The sequence below is a fragment of the Dermacentor silvarum genome, chromosome 8, assembly GCF_013339745.2.
Source record: "Dermacentor silvarum isolate Dsil-2018 chromosome 8, BIME_Dsil_1.4, whole genome shotgun sequence".
In the NCBI taxonomy this organism is placed as follows: Eukaryota; Metazoa; Arthropoda; class Arachnida; order Ixodida; family Ixodidae; genus Dermacentor; species Dermacentor silvarum.
In genome coordinates this window covers 128,238,945-128,254,336 of record NC_051161.1, presented here as the reverse complement: position 1 = coordinate 128,254,336, position 15,392 = coordinate 128,238,945, and the positions used below count along the sequence as shown (strand labels likewise).

Here is a 15,392-nt window from a genome sequence, read left to right as displayed (position 1 = left end):
GATCTACGCGTGAGCTGTACATTTTATTTACCGTGGTTCGTTGCGCTGGCCAAGCCAAATCAACGCACAGCATCAAGCACAGCCTTATAGCTCTTACAATAGAGCCCCAAACCAATCATCACCTGAACTTTTTACGGATGTCATTTGCCCAGTGCAGGCCAAGAGTTATTCACCCATATTTTAAAGTAAATGTTCACAATAACTGAGTGCAACAGAAATATAACAAACTGTAGCTTGGATCGATGACTTGGTTCAAAGCGTCTTCATTGTGCTTTAGTTTTTATCTCCCTTTCTTTGTCTATGTGCTTTTCTGTCTCCTCTTACCCCTTCCACAATGCAGGGTAGCAAAATGTATATCTATATTCGGGTTAACCTCCCGGGCGTTTCGCATCTCATTTATATATATATATATATATATATATATATATATATATATATATATATATATATATCAGAAAAAAGCGATTCTGGGTCCGGGTAATTATTCACAGTGAAGTAGACGCGCGTATGAAGCGGTTTATTGACGTTTCGGCCGGGGTCCGGCCTTCATCAGAATCTTCATCAGGCGGACTGTGCACTGGATTCTGATGAATGCCGGAACCCGGCCGAAACATCAATAAACCGCTTCACACCCACGTCTACTTCACTGTATATATATATATATATATATATATATATATATAGACCATGTACGCTCTACGCATAAAGCGCATCGAATGAGAGAAGGACAAATGATCCACATTGATGGAGTCACTACTGCACCAGCGTCAGTTGAAGGCTCATGTGCAGAACCATGTATTGCTCTCCCGTTGAAAAAGTCTACCTTCAGCATACAGACACTAAAACAAGGTTAATCTAACGTTTCAAATGTAAAGTGTATTTTGCCGTTGATACTGGATCCACCTAATAGGAACGAAAATATTTGGTGGCGTACGAAAACTACCACAGGCAAACAGCAGCTTCGATCTGTGGCTTGCTTCAAGACGTCTACATTGTGGTTTTCCTGCAGATATCTCAGCTAGGAACTTCCAGAACAAAAATGAAGCAAACTTACGAACGCACCGAATGCTCGCAACTTAGTCCTCGTGACCACTATGCCACAGCCTGCCTGTCAAAGGGAGCACGGGAAAGCTTTGTGCCGTTAGAACGTGTTACCACGTGAGAAATTGGTCACTCTTCGCAAATGCAAAAGCAATTAACGGTGCTTCCTTTGCTATCAGAATAAACTTAAGGTAGCATTTCAATGCACAAAAACGATACAGACGTCCACGCTACTAGAAAAGTCGCAGTTGCGCCCGAAAAGCGAAGCATCGTTTGAAATTACTGGAGAGCTATACAAAGTAAGTATAGTAGTTTTATCGGCCGTATGAACTTGTAAACATAGGCACACAAACTAAATTAACAAGCGAAATGTCACGCGCGCACAAGCAAACCTAAACGCCTCTCACTCGATGACCGCGGAAGCTTGCTGTCAAAACGCAACTACCTAAAAGAAAAGCGGCTTTATTCACTGCAAGGCTCGATTGGCATAAAGTTCGTACGCTAGAACTGCTTCCAAGAGTATGTCCCAAACCCGGGTGTAATAAGTACAGGTGTTGACACTCGCCGCCCGCCGCGGCGGAGAGCGCGCACAGATCGTGTTCGCTGTAGCCACGCCCCATCGGCCCCTGAGCCGCAGCGCCCCCCCATGCAGCTGCGGTTGGCGCATGTACTACAGCCACGGTGTAGCTGTGGCACATGCGCCGGCCGCAGCTGCGCCTTGCATAAATAATATCTCATTTATGCAAGATGGTAGCTAACGTCGCGCCATTAGCAGCGTCAAGAAATCTTAACGCCCGCACATGAATATGAGTACCCCTTGCTCCATTGTTTACGTAGCCATAACTTCAAGGTGTATCTCGCAAACGATCCAATCTGTACAGTGCCTGCAAGAACATGTCTCTGTGCCACCTTTTTACGTCAATTGTCTCATACACTGTGCAGGTGCTAGGCGAATTACTTTATCTAATAAGTTTTCCACCATCAACAAACTAAACTACTCAGGTGTGAGTTCAGGTGCAACCATAAAAAATATTGTTTGAACGACGGAATAAAGGCTGATGTGAACGGCAACACTTCCTGGCGAAGCCTGAGCTGACGAAGCCAAAACGAAATGACTGAATCTTCACGTATACCGTCCAAAAGCTCCCGCGTCATTGAGGTGTTTTCTCGTTCACATCAATGAAAATCAAGATTGGCTGTGCTGACGACAAAACTTTGGTGGTGGTTACAGGGAAACACTAAAAGTTAAATTTGTGAGTCAGTTGCAAATAAGCAAGAAGTGACCCACTGCGTCACACAACGTATGTTTTCACATTTGTGTTCTAGCCTATTTATTTGGAGGCACTTATCGATATCTGTGTTTTTATTATTTTTTATAGAGGTCACATTCAGAGAAACGCTACTACCAGCTCTTAAATAACATGTCAGCTTCTCTCACCCGGCGTGTAGGCCGGCGTCTCGGTCGACGCCGTCCAGTCCTGGACAGAGGAGCTTGTCGTAATATCCGTATTCCAGGGTGCCTCTTCTGTAATGTCCCGGCCAGCAGGCTCTTCAGAAGTTGCAGAATGTGTTGTGCTTTGTCGCCAGCTTGTGTATGACTGAGTGGTTGAGAACAGGTCAGGGGCCGTCGTGAAGCTGTGCTTGTGGTCGTGTTCAGTCGAAGGTGACGTGTTCCACTCCGGCAGAGACGCGGACGTGCTCTCGGAAAGTTGCTTCGGACTACGGCTTGCCGAAGACCCGCCTGTCACCTCGGTCTCTGCTCCAAAGTCAGCAGGCGGTTCCGTCGACGGGGCGTTTGCGGGTGTTGTAGCTTCGACTGCTGTCGTCGTTATAACATTGCTTACGTCCGCTGTCGTAATTTCGACAGCTGAGGGTGACGTTGTAACCTCGCCTACTGCTGGTTCCGTTTCAGGCTCAGCGCTCAGGGCAGTTGTTGTCTCGGCGGCTTGTGTTGCAATCTCGGCTGTCTGTGTTGTACTCTCGGCTGCCGCTGCTGTAGTTTCGGCAGCTGCCGATGCTGTAGTCTCGGAAGCTGGCGGTGCTGTAGTCTCGGAAGCTGGCGGTGCTGTAGTCTCGGCAGCTGGCGGTGCTGTAGCCTCGGCAGCTGGCGGTGCTGTAGTCTCGGCAGCTGGCGGTGCTGTAGTCTCGGCAGCTGGCGGTGCTGCAGTCTCGGCAGCTGGAGGTGCCGTAGTGTCGGCAGCTGGAGGTGCCGTAGTGTCGGCAGATGGAGGTGCTGTAGTCTCGACAACTGGTGACGCGGTAGTCCCGGAGGCTTGTGTTACAGTGTCGGTGGTTGGTTTTGTTGTAGTGTCAGCTATCAGTGTTGTACCTTCCGCTTCTGGTGTTATAGACCCGGCTTCTGGGGTTGCTGCAGTCTCAGTAGTCAGTGTTGTAAACTCGGCTTCCCTGTCGACTGCTGTTGGCGTTGTAGCCGCGTTCACAGATGACGATGTACTCTCACCATCTTCGTTCGAAATAACAGGCGAAGATGGTGTTGTCACCTCGTACGTCGGTAATTCGGTTGTTTGCAGTTGCTGTGCCGTCGTCATTACCTCCTCGGTTGCCGGGGCAGTGGTCCCTTCCGACAGGATGGAAGTTGTTCGCTCCATGTTGCTCTCTCCTTCTGTCGTCAACTCTTCCCTTCCAACCGGCTGAACGATTTCGGTTGTACCTGAAGTGGAAAGGCTGGCCTCCGCATGCTGCGGGTACTCATTTGTTGGTCCATCTGTCATAGTAGGGGTCATTGTCGTGAAATCACCGCCCGTCCTTATCTCTGGGTGTCCTGATGATGCGTCTGTAGATGCTTCTACCTGGGTTGTCGCAGCCGGTGAACTCACATGAGATTCTGTCGTAGCAGTGTCTGTTGAAACTTCAGTGGTTTCTTGCGTAACAGCAATATCCGGGGACTGCGTGCTCCTGTCGCCACTAGCAACCATTGTCGAATCGGTGGAAGTCCCTGGTTCTTCCGTCGACTGTGACACACTCTGAGTAGACGTATCTGTGGGTGCTGTCGTCACCGAATCCGTGACCCTCCCTGTTGCAGTGTCTGTAACTGAGCTTGAGGTCGCCTCCTCACGAGATGAGGTGGTCATTTCCACTGGTACTTGGGGCACGCTTGAGTCGCTTGTCTCGGACGTAGTGTCTCCCCCTGGGGTTGTCAACTGCGTAGTCGTGGTCTCCTGCAAAGGCGTACCAGAATCCGGAGACGTGCTGGTAATGACCGCGGTCGACGTTTCACTCTCTGTAGATGCTCCTGTGGCGCTCTCGCTGCTTGTCTGCGTAACATCTATGGAACCGGTGGTGTCGCTCGTTGTAATATCTGAAGGTGCGGTTCCGGCGGGGGCCGTTGTAGTCGGTTCTAGTTTGACTGAGGCAGGAGAAACTGTCGTTGATTCCTCTGTAGCACTGACACTGGCGGTGCTTTCAGAAACAGTAGTGACTGGTGACGCCGCTTCAGATGAGCTTTCGTGTGCCGCATTTTCTTCACTCTCCAAATACGGTGTGGGCGCCATTTCTCTAGGTGCCTCCCCGGTTACATCATTAGTACCGGGATCCGCCTCTTCGAAGGTACGTGCCCTGCCTATCTTTGTTCTATTAATTAAAGGTTCATGCGTCACGCTTGACTCTGTAGTCGGCACATCGGGTGCACCGTCATTAATACTGGTAGCAGGCGTGGAATCTGTGCTGGGTGTTGCTTCGTCGGGTTGATTTTCTGTGGAACTGGTCAGCTCACTTTGATGTTGAGTGTCCGTACTTTCATGCTGAGCCGGAGATTCTGTTGATAGCAATGTAGAATCAACAGAGTAAAGGTTCGTTATCATGCCGAGGTGTGGTGTGTGAGTGATTCCTTCGGTAGTACTGTCAGCATCTGACGCCGGCAACGATACTCCAGAACCGGTGGCCTCAGATTCGTTTGCAGTGCTGTACGTGGGAGGTACTGTGGCCTCGTCATACGCGTGACTCTGTTCGGAAGTGGCTGTATTTGCCGATGGCGTAGTGTCATCAACGCTTTCCGGTGACAATGTCTGCTCTTCGGTGACCACTTCTGGAGCGCTAGAGTAGCGCTTACGCGAGAACCCGACGCTAAACCTAGGAAAGATGTCACCATTCGTTCCAGTCGGGTTAAAATAGCCCGGAACGTTCGTGTTCAATGGGTCAGAATAAAGGCTGGGAGTATGAAAAGGACCTGTCGCTAGGGCAGGTGAGGATATTTCGGGCTGGTAGTAGGGATAGACCCCGTAACCACCTTCAGTGGGCGTTTCCAAGGCGCTCTCTACACTCTGAGGACCACTAATGCTCGGCACTGAAGTGGACTCCGACAGAACATCAGGCTGGTCTGTAGAAAACGGTACGGCTTGCGCCTGCTGAGTAGCGAAGGAACCCGGATAAGTAGTCTCCCGCAAGGCGTGCGGCGTTGCTGTCGCTGCAAAAGTCGTCGTTTCTGAATTTACACTTGAATCCGTGGTGACCCCGGAATCGTCAGCTGCTGAAGCCGCTTCCGGTGGCAGTGTATTTGATGTTGTAACAGGAACCATGGACGACGCACCTGTTGCACCGTCGTCACCCATGTGACTAGAGGCAGTCGTCCCTTCTGCATGGAACGGCACTGGGTGCTCTGTTGATCCAGTCGTCACGAAGACGTCCGCTGAACTTGGATGTATTTCTGTCATTGGTACTTGCGTAGATACCGCTGTCGTGGTACCATTCGTCGCCACCACGGGTGTCTCTGCACCAACAGCGCTTTCGGACTCCTCGTGGACTTCGGTCTTCGCTAGCTTATCGGCTTCTATGTCGTTCAGCTTTTCATTTTCGGTGCCAAAAATATCGTTGTTCGTCTGCGGTCCAGAGCTGCTCTCCGAGCTTGGTGGCAAAGTAGAAGCTTCATCATTTGTTTGCTCCGTGAGCCCAGTGGTCGTTGTCCCGTGTTGGCTAAGCAAACTCTCCTCAGACGACGTCCCCAACAGGTCGTTTGTGGACTTTTGCACCTGGAGAAAAAACAGACAAAATAACCGTTGTTAGGATTAAAACAAGATCTATTACACAGAGCACTGAAGTTTACATAGGTACCATGACAGAGTGGCACAACATTGAGTTTTCTGCATGTACTTAACGGCACCAAATTACCAAGACAGCTAACGATTTTTGCGTCTATATTCTCTGTGTAGCAGATATGTTCTATATGTTCTATAATGGACGATTTTGCCAGAAAAAGCTAGCTGTGTACAACCAATGTGGCTTACATTACTCGCATCTTTGATGTTGTATCTCCCAAAACCATTTCTTCTCTTGCCACATTTTCTTTCATGACACCAAAAAAGATAACGGTAATGGGACGGCAGCGCCTTCTTGTAGCGAGTTCGATCCACCAATCCAGTTATTCCAATGACTATAAAATAAGCTTTGATTAACACTCAAAAATAGGAAAGACGAATAGGAAGGACATGGTCTTTACGCTTATGTCTTTAAGCCATTTTTTCATGCCTTAAACAGCGCCTAAATTGGTGAATGTTGATATTCCCGTCAATTTAGTACACATCTGTTGCGCTCTATCAAGCTAGCTTCTTACTGTCATGTGTCGGCTAAAGGCCCCGCGATCCTAATGACGTCCGAGGGTGCCTCTAAAAATTATCAATAGAAATTTCATAGTTCTTTTAAGGAACTTTGCTAAATGCTACAGAGACTCCGACAGAACTTGTTCAGAAAATATTTGAGGTGTAGTTGCTTCAACATTATGTTGGAAAAGAACGGCACTTCTAGGACAAACACTGAAAAAGACAAACATAAATGTAATTCAACACACTCAGTGTCGTTTTTATCAATGCATAACAGCCCAAACATGAGTGGCCAAAGCAATGTATATATGAAGAAAAGCGTGTTTATTGTTTGTTAGCTTAGAATCAATTCCGAATTCATCATAACCACCGAGAGCCCCAACAGTGGACCCAAGTTATCTGTGTTTTCGACGGCAAGTACGAAAGTAAGAGGGGCCCTGACATAAGTGAAAATTTGAAGCACTGTTGCTCTCATTATTTATTATTGTAAGCAAAGCTTATCACGGCTACTCCCCGTTTCTTGATGGGCTTAAGTTCTTGCCGAATACACCATTGGAGTCATTTTCTACGTGCCACTATGTATATTCCTCAGGGCGTGTGCCTATTCCTGGCCAGTTCGCCAGAATACGTATGTCACACTGTCAGAAATAGTAATACGTATTAAATGCATTAAAGCGTAGCTGTCTTTGCGTGCACACTCCACCGTTAATTGACATATTATTCAATATTCAAAAGAACGATATATTACCTGAGCTACTATATATAGTGAAACTGTTTGCTGCATGTTAATAATGACACATATGCACATATTGACGCAAGGGTTGTGTGTAGCCCCCGAAATATTGTACTCTGGCATCACTCGCCAGTTCAGCGAAGAAATAAAAGCGCAGGCAAAAGCCACAGCGTCTCTGTGGCTACGACACTTTCTTGCTCAGTGCAAGACTTTGAAGCCTTTTGAAGGCTCTTGTCAAGGCTGAACGCCGAAAACTCACACGCAGGGATTTATATTCACGCTCCAGAACACCAAATCTTCGAAATGAATGGAAGCCTTTCACTGCGCTACGCGACAACTCTGGTCACCTGATTTTTTTTTTTTTTTAAGGTGAACCTGTTGGAGAACAATCGTCCTTACCATGAGTTATCTCCTCCACATTATCTGTTTCTTGAGCCGTAAAAGAAGCGGAAAATAAGCGCCGCATGTTCTTCCATTTTTAGACATCGTCAGCATTTCCACTCGTCAAATTCACCGACTTGGCTACTGGGTTAATTAGGCACCGTTTAAGTAACTTTTAAAAAAGCGCACTTATGGGAGTTTTCAAGAGTGACTGAAATACCTTACCGCAATAACACTCGATAAACGAAGTCGTCAGGGTGCCTCAGTGAGGCTTTCGTATCCTGCCATTTTGTGTGCGCGTGTGTGTGTGTGTGTGTGTGTGTGTGTGTGCGTGTGTGTGTATATATGTGTGTGTGCGTGTGCGTGTGTGTGTGCGTGTGCGTGTGCGTGTGCGTGTGCGTGTGCGTGTGTGTGTGCGTGCGTGTGTGTGTGTGTGTGTGTGTGTGTGTATGTGTGTATGTGTGTGTGTGTGTGTGTGTGTGTGTGTGTGTGTGTGTGTGTGTGTGTGTGTGTGTGTGTGTGTGTGTGTGTGTGTGTGTGTGTGTGTGTGTGTGTGTGTGTGTGTGTGGTGTGTGTGTGTGTATGTGTGTGTGTGTGTTACACGCAGAAATGTCCACACTACCGAGAATATGCCTGTTTATACCGCACAAGCACAACTTGAGAATGCCCCAACACACCGGACACACCTCCCTTTACCAACCCAACATACGAACAGTGGGAAGCCGTGCTATCCAGGCTCGGACTCACGTGACCAGCGCAGGCTGTCGTGGCGGGCCCGGCAGACCACAGGTGTTCTGGACTAAGGACCACACTTTGCATTGTAGTTGCATATTATTGCACCAGTTGGCACGCCATGTAACAGTTGCATCGTATCGTGCCACCTGTCACGCGATGTGAGATGCGCGCCGCATACCGTCGATACGTGCAAACTTTGCATTGCAGTTGAGTTGTATTCCACCCGGTGTCATGACATGTAGCAGTTGCGTCGTATCGTGCCATGTGTCAAGAGATGTGACATGTGCGCCGCGAAGTCTCCATGCCTGTGTTCACTCTTCGGTACACGTTATGGCACCTCCTCGCAAGGTACTAACGGCTGCTGAAGAAACGAATCGTAGAGCTACGCGCGCGGCTGCAACCAGGTTACGTCGGGCTCAGCTAACCGCTGTGCGGACAGTTCGGTTCCTTCTCGTGAAAACGACGCAAGGAGACCTCGCCACAAAGATTCTCTAGCGCGTAATGCGGAAAATGGGGCTCCTATGGAGCCACTCCTTCAGCTTACGCTGTGACTGCGCAGCGTGTGCCGCGCAGGCCTGTGACATCTCGAATGAAATTTGTTTCCACTAGTCTTACTTGCGTTCTTTTAGCAAGAACCATCTGGTGTTGGCACATGGCACCAAAGGCAGGTTCAAATCTCCTAAAAAGGTGCCTAAATTTGGCGCGATGACTCAGGCCTATCTCCTTCCATCAGCGTCACACATTCACTTGCCCTTTCGGCGCATTTCCTGACCTCCACAAGGGACCAGCACTGTTACCCGAGATTATTTGCGTTCGCTGCTGAGCGTTGCCAGATGCAGGGGTTGCCCACGAGGGTCATCCTGTCCGAGTTGTACGACGAATGCTCATGGCACGGCGCGGGCGAACAATGCGAAAGCCAGGTTGCACACTGGACATTGCAAGGCGATTCTCGGCATGCGTGCCTTATATACGAGCGACACCAATGGAGACGTCAACGACTCGGCACGATGCCTCGCCAGCCTACTCTCTACGTATCTGCGCATGCTCTCGCACGGTCGTGAACCCTCAAGGGCTGCATATACGTACGCCGGCTAGGGCGTCCGCAACGTGCTCTCGGTGTGCGTGCCACGCACAATGGTACATTCCCGGGCTTGGCCGCGACGGTGAAAGCCCGCGCCCCTCTTGGAAACGCGGCGTGCTCCGCCGAAGAGCGGCGGCTGTGGCGGTGCAACATCGTCACCATTAACGACCGGTCCGCAGCAATAAACAACAATAAACCGAGATGCGACGGGGGTGCGGTATACGGCTGCCTTCGCAAAAGTAGTTGCACTAGCGCGGCCTCAACGCCTCGTGAATGGACTTTACGACATAGCTCGCCGACTGAGATTCCGGGCAAGATTTGCGCCCGACGAAGACGAAAGTAATGACGGAGAGTTCCGACAAGGGAGCGGCTGCAGCTGATGACTCCAGGAGCAGAGCAAACGGGACGTCGAAAGGGATTTCGCTTGGCGAAGCTCCTAACCATCAACCCTCGCTTCCTGTATTTGGGACCGAAGATGTCACGTATGACACCACAGGCGTGCCCTATGCATCAAGGCACGTTGATTAAGGCCCAGGTAAGATAATTCAAGGCCATATAGCCATTTATAACAAGGCCAGCAGCACGCAGTATCGCTATCGCACTCGCGTTCTACGGCGCACCAAGGCTACATAGCTTTTAAATAGGGTCAGCATACAAGCGACGTCAATAGAGAGTTCGAACAGAGCAGTCCAAAGGAATGTGATAAGCGACGGCTGTTAAAAAAAGTATACGTTGAAAAGGCCGAATAAGCTGTGACCAATAAACAATGCACAGAAAGGAACAAATCAGGAACATAGAGTCTTTCTTACAGTATACGTGTGTCATAAAGTTTGACATTTTTCTTCATAATTTCAGGCTATTCCAGGCATTAATCCTTCGTGCGCAGTGCCTATACTGGCCCTCGTTAACAAACTATGTGCTAAGCTTTTGAAGAGGCGGAATGTAGCTATCGGTATTGTTTATTGACATGGTGCAGTTAAAATCTCCTGTGGTGACTCTACTATGTTTATTCGTTGATATGTCCTTTGAAACTGCGAAAGGCAAGCTCTTCTGCTTATTTAGACACTTCAGCATCCAACGTTTTCATAGCAGTGACCGCCTAGCAGAGTATTAACATTATGCCCGCACTTTAGAGCGTTCCTCAAGGCAACACATTATTATGTCTCAAGTAGATTAGACTGATGTTATCAATCTGTCTTAATGACACTTTGCGTCGTTTCCTTAGTTAAAAAGGTGTGAAAATGGGCCCTCGGTGTCTATTCTAATTGGTAGCATCGTGTGCTTCTTAAGCAGCTTCTTGTCGTACGAATCACAGAAACGTTTTCGAACCACAGTTCCCGTTTCAGTCGAGAACGGCTTTGCTCTCCGCTCACTGAAGTCGAAGAAAAGCTTCGTGTCGAGGCCATTTCGTGAACAGAAAACTTAATATTGCTTATATGCAAATACGCCGTCACAACAATGCGCTCATAAAAGCATGGCCCGAATTCCGTGTTTGTATTCGGCCACGCTGGGAACAGTTCTTAGGAGGTTACTGCATGCGTGTTGTTGGCCAACACGTGTGGTGCATTATACTTCTGTAAAGTCACCACTGAGCTCTGATAAATCTATGGCGCTGCCATCCAAGCGTAAGGTACACACCATTGTCAGTATTTAAACACGCAATTAGTGTATACATCGCTTATGACGGATTCACAATACCTTGGAAAAATGGCGCATCTCTATCATTTCACAGGCACATTGTTTCGAACGAAGTTCCTCCAAACCTTCCTGGTCAGGTCACTCAACAAACATGGCGTCTGACACACGCGTGTTAAGCTTACCGTCGGCAGAGCCCAAGAGAGGGCATTCCAACGGCGCCAATTCGCCCCACAATCAGAGGGCAAGTCGCACACTTCAACTTCCATGGCAGGCGAGCTATGCGCGCCACTGCCAGTTTCATTATCGTCCTTCGATGAAATCCCGCTCACCCTCTCATGCCAATAAAGAAAACAGCAAAGTTACTTTGGAGTCATTTCTGCACCTAACTTTCCTATGAAGCACTGTCCTGCGACCCGCACCACGAACTTATTGAAGAAAATGAGCCCAAATTAAGCGCCGTTCACATGCTTCGTGGATGCTGAGTTACCTTGCATTGCCACTATCTAACACTTGCATACTTACTCAACATTGGACAACCCCTCACTGTCAGCTTGCATTATGCTTGGATGGAAGGCGGTAGCAGACCATAGCTGTGAATGTATGCGTTATCGGTGCTAACATGTGCTTTTGCTGCTAATCACATGTACAGTGCTCAAAAATTGAAACGCGAACAATTCCAAAACTACTCGAAAGCGTAGTGCTGTTCCCAGGTTCGCCTGCATTTGTAACGGTGGCTTAATTGAGGCCCGAAAGCCTACACCTTGAACTACTTCATGCTTAGAAACCAGCCACAGAGTGATTACACGTCACACGTCTGTGTAATTACGCGTAAAGATTCGTTGCTTTTCGTGTTTCAATTGTTGAACATGGTACATGTTTTTTTTGTGTTTTTTTTCTTCTCTATACTGGTTTATTCTTTCTTTTTTTTCACTTTGAAGGATCTGTCAACTGCGCAGATTAACTTGCACATGTATATACATTTACGGAAAAGGTAAACAGAGAAGTCGGAGACCCCTACTTGCAAAACTGCTATTTCAATCTTGCTTGGTCTCTTTACCTTGCCGTTCCTCAACTGCAGCTGCCCTGCAAAGTCTTGGCTTCGATTAGACACGCAAGCACTTCCGCTAGGTTCGAGTTTAATTTCACGGTTCCTTAAGGCCGCACCACGGCCGTAAAATACATGCCGCTAATTATGCGCATTATGACATGCCTTTCATGTCTGCAAGTGGGAAGCACGGAACAATATGACGCGGCAGCGCAGGGTCGCGGTGCTGGACCGTCAAATCGGGAAAACCCTGCTCTTTTTCGCTGCCCCCGAAGCGCGCCCACGCGAAAACGCACCGCGCGAAGTAAGCGCAACTCCGGAAGTGAAAATGAAGGAGAAATGAGTGAAAACTCTGCGTAACGCATGCCTCGGTATAGGGATCCAGTTCGATGAAAATTTGTTGTTTGCCCGCGAACGGGGGACGCGAGGCCGTTCCAGAAAGTAGCCGCCAAGGACGACGGCCGCGCGCTCTGGACAGCTGAGGCAATCTCCACAGGGACAGCTGGGTTTCGCCTACGTGTGGCAGGAGCTTTTGCTCTGACACCGGACGCGTATTCCTGCTGGTAACGAGACTGAACGCGTCGATTTCCTCTGTGCCGTTTGACGGTTAAACTGACTACCGATGAGAAACACGAAAGCACCAAATAATATCGGCTACGAAGTCCCCCCCCCCCCCCCCTCCGGGGGGGGGGGGGGGGCATAATAAGAATATTATGTAAGTTTTCTCCAAGGTCTCGTTGTGTGCAAAGCAAAAGGATATGTGCTAACTTAGCCACAACAGAAAGCTTGTCGAGTTTAGGAGCATGTTTATATTAAAGAATGTTACTTCGATTCCTCAGTAGAAGCACGTTCTCGCAACTGTTAACATCCGCAAGCGGACACTCCAGGAAGGGTTTGACATGGACAGATGCCGCAGTTCACACTTCCGGATCACGCTGTGGGGCATAAGCCAGGCGGGACGACGTGGAGGAACCACCCTTGTAGTTTACTTTTACAATCCGTGCAGCCCTAGATAGATGTAGTGTGTAGTATACCATACTACATACTAGCTTCATATACATCTTGTAATATAACAGCCAGCCCTGACCACCACCTGAGTGTCGCATCTTAGTAGTTGCCCCCGTCATGAGCAGAAAATATTAGCACTGATGGTTCGACGCTAAACCACTCGCCCCACATTGTGTGGCATAAAAGATCGAGGTGACACGTATATCTTAAAAATCCATAAATCGTCGGCAACGATTCCATGTGTGCTAGTAACGTGAAGCGGGTTGGTGAACTTGTATGTCGGAGACCACAAAAGATTGAAATGTTGACTACAATTGAATTTTATATGTTTTTTTCTAGCGAAAGAAAATGGTATAGGGATGCGAAAATGACGCCGATAACATAAATTTCTTGCAGGCCCAGCAAGCGACGTAGCATGGATTTTATTGTGAGTGGTATTATCAGGCTTTCGTTGATTTAAAGGGTTCTCTTTTCACCTGTAATTAAGCTGCTTCTGGTACTAAACCACCTCCCGTCGCCTAACCTTTGTCTCAGACCTTTGTCTAGCCAATAGGTTGAGCGCAAAACCAGTTCATGAAGTCGACTGGCCTCAGTGACCGATTGTGAAGTGTGGGACAACCGCATGTGTTTATACTGCGAGTGCTTTCTTCCCTCTCTCTCTCCTTTCTTTTCATCCCTTTAAACCCCTTCCCCCGTGTAGGGTAGCAAACCGGACGTGCTTCTGGTTAACCTCCCTGCCTTTCCTTCTTTTTTCCTCCTCCTCCTCCTCCTCAAAACAGATGAAGACGCACCTCAGGGCGCATGTATGTCGGCATAAAATAGACCACAGTAATTGAGCTCGATCGCTACAAGTCTATGCAGAAGTACGCGTATTTAGTGGGTAGGTACTGAGGTGGGAAAGGCTGAACAGATTTTGGGTCAAAAGTTAACCCCTTTGATAACTAAGTTGCCTGATATGAAATAGGAGATGCAATACTATAAAGGCAAACGCAATATTTTCGAATAAATACAACATGCTCTGTTCATTTTTGGTATTCGTGGCCTATACGGAATGTTTGCTACAGGTGTACCCGAAGTATATGACATTCGCGCGTCATATTCGACCGTACAGCCTTCCGTATTTTTTTCCTTGATTATTACTGCGCCATGGTATAGTCGGCTCCGAAGTAAACTACATTTACATGGAACTGCAGTTATGTGAAAAAAAACAGCAGTGATGCAGCCCTGTGACGCCTTATTGCACAAATTGGCACAATGCTCCCTCCTCATTGCCTTTAGCTATGACGCAGAAAGCAACGGCGCCACAACTCCGGGAGCGGGCGCTTAATTTTGACGAAAACTGTGAGGACGGCGCAATGACAAGACAAGTCGATCTACTCTATCCTACCACAATCACATCAACGATTGCGATCGCGACCATCGTTATCGATCTGCGTCTGCACCTCTTTGCTATTGCGAAATGTATCATCCTGCGGCATCCCTCTCTCCATAAGTGGCCATTTTCACGCTCTCCTCCCCACACCATTTCGCCATGACGGGCACATTGCCGGGCCCAACGGGCGTGACGTCACCTCGGAACCGCAACTGGAAGTGAGTCAGTCGGGCCGCTGGAAGCCACGTGCATACCATGCAGCCCCAATCGATCAAAGCGCCGCGTGTAGTCGACGCCGCTTTATCGGTAGGCCCGCAGCACGGTGACGGCACCGCGCCGTCGACGCTTGGCGAGATGAATGCCGTCTTTCCTGGAAACCTCATTTTCGCCTCCATCCAGCAACTCTTCAATTTCGTTGGCGCGACGATGTTTCGGCATCGTCAAGGAATCCCGCTTCATGCCCCCGGCATCTCTGCTAAGGCTGCATATCCCACTTACTCCCACACGTGATTCGGCTACGTATACATAGGCGCCTTTGTGCCAGATGTCAGAGATGCAACCAGGAGATGTTACGAGTCATGTCCACGCGAGAAGACCCGAACCCTACACTCAATTGTACGAAACGCGCTTAGTGGACCATCGAATCATGTGGGAATGTGTATGATGCATCAAAAGACAGGGGAAGATGACGGTAAGAGGCTTAATGACGATGGCCTACTTGTTCCTGGCACGTGCCTGTTCGTTTTTACCATTGCCGCAAAAGGTACAGCAGGCTTTTTGTCCTTAATTCTATCGAAAATATCAAT

At 48.5% G+C, this 15,392-nt stretch overlaps 1 protein-coding gene across 10 annotated transcripts in view; it reads right to left on the bottom strand.

The window, feature by feature from the left end:
• The window catches only part of LOC119461694 (mucin-2-like), a 303,059-nt gene that overhangs the window by 22,318 nt on the left and 265,349 nt on the right, over positions 1–15,392 (bottom strand). For 2 of the 10 annotated variants that reach the window (XM_049671914.1, XM_049671915.1), the window contains exon 3: positions 2,480–6,026. The exons of the other annotated variants lie outside the window; for them this stretch is intronic. In XM_049671914.1, coding sequence (XP_049527871.1) covers positions 2,480–6,026 — 3,547 coding nt within the window. The remainder of the gene's footprint in view (positions 1–2,479; positions 6,027–15,392) is intronic. 10 annotated transcript variants of the gene reach the window in all.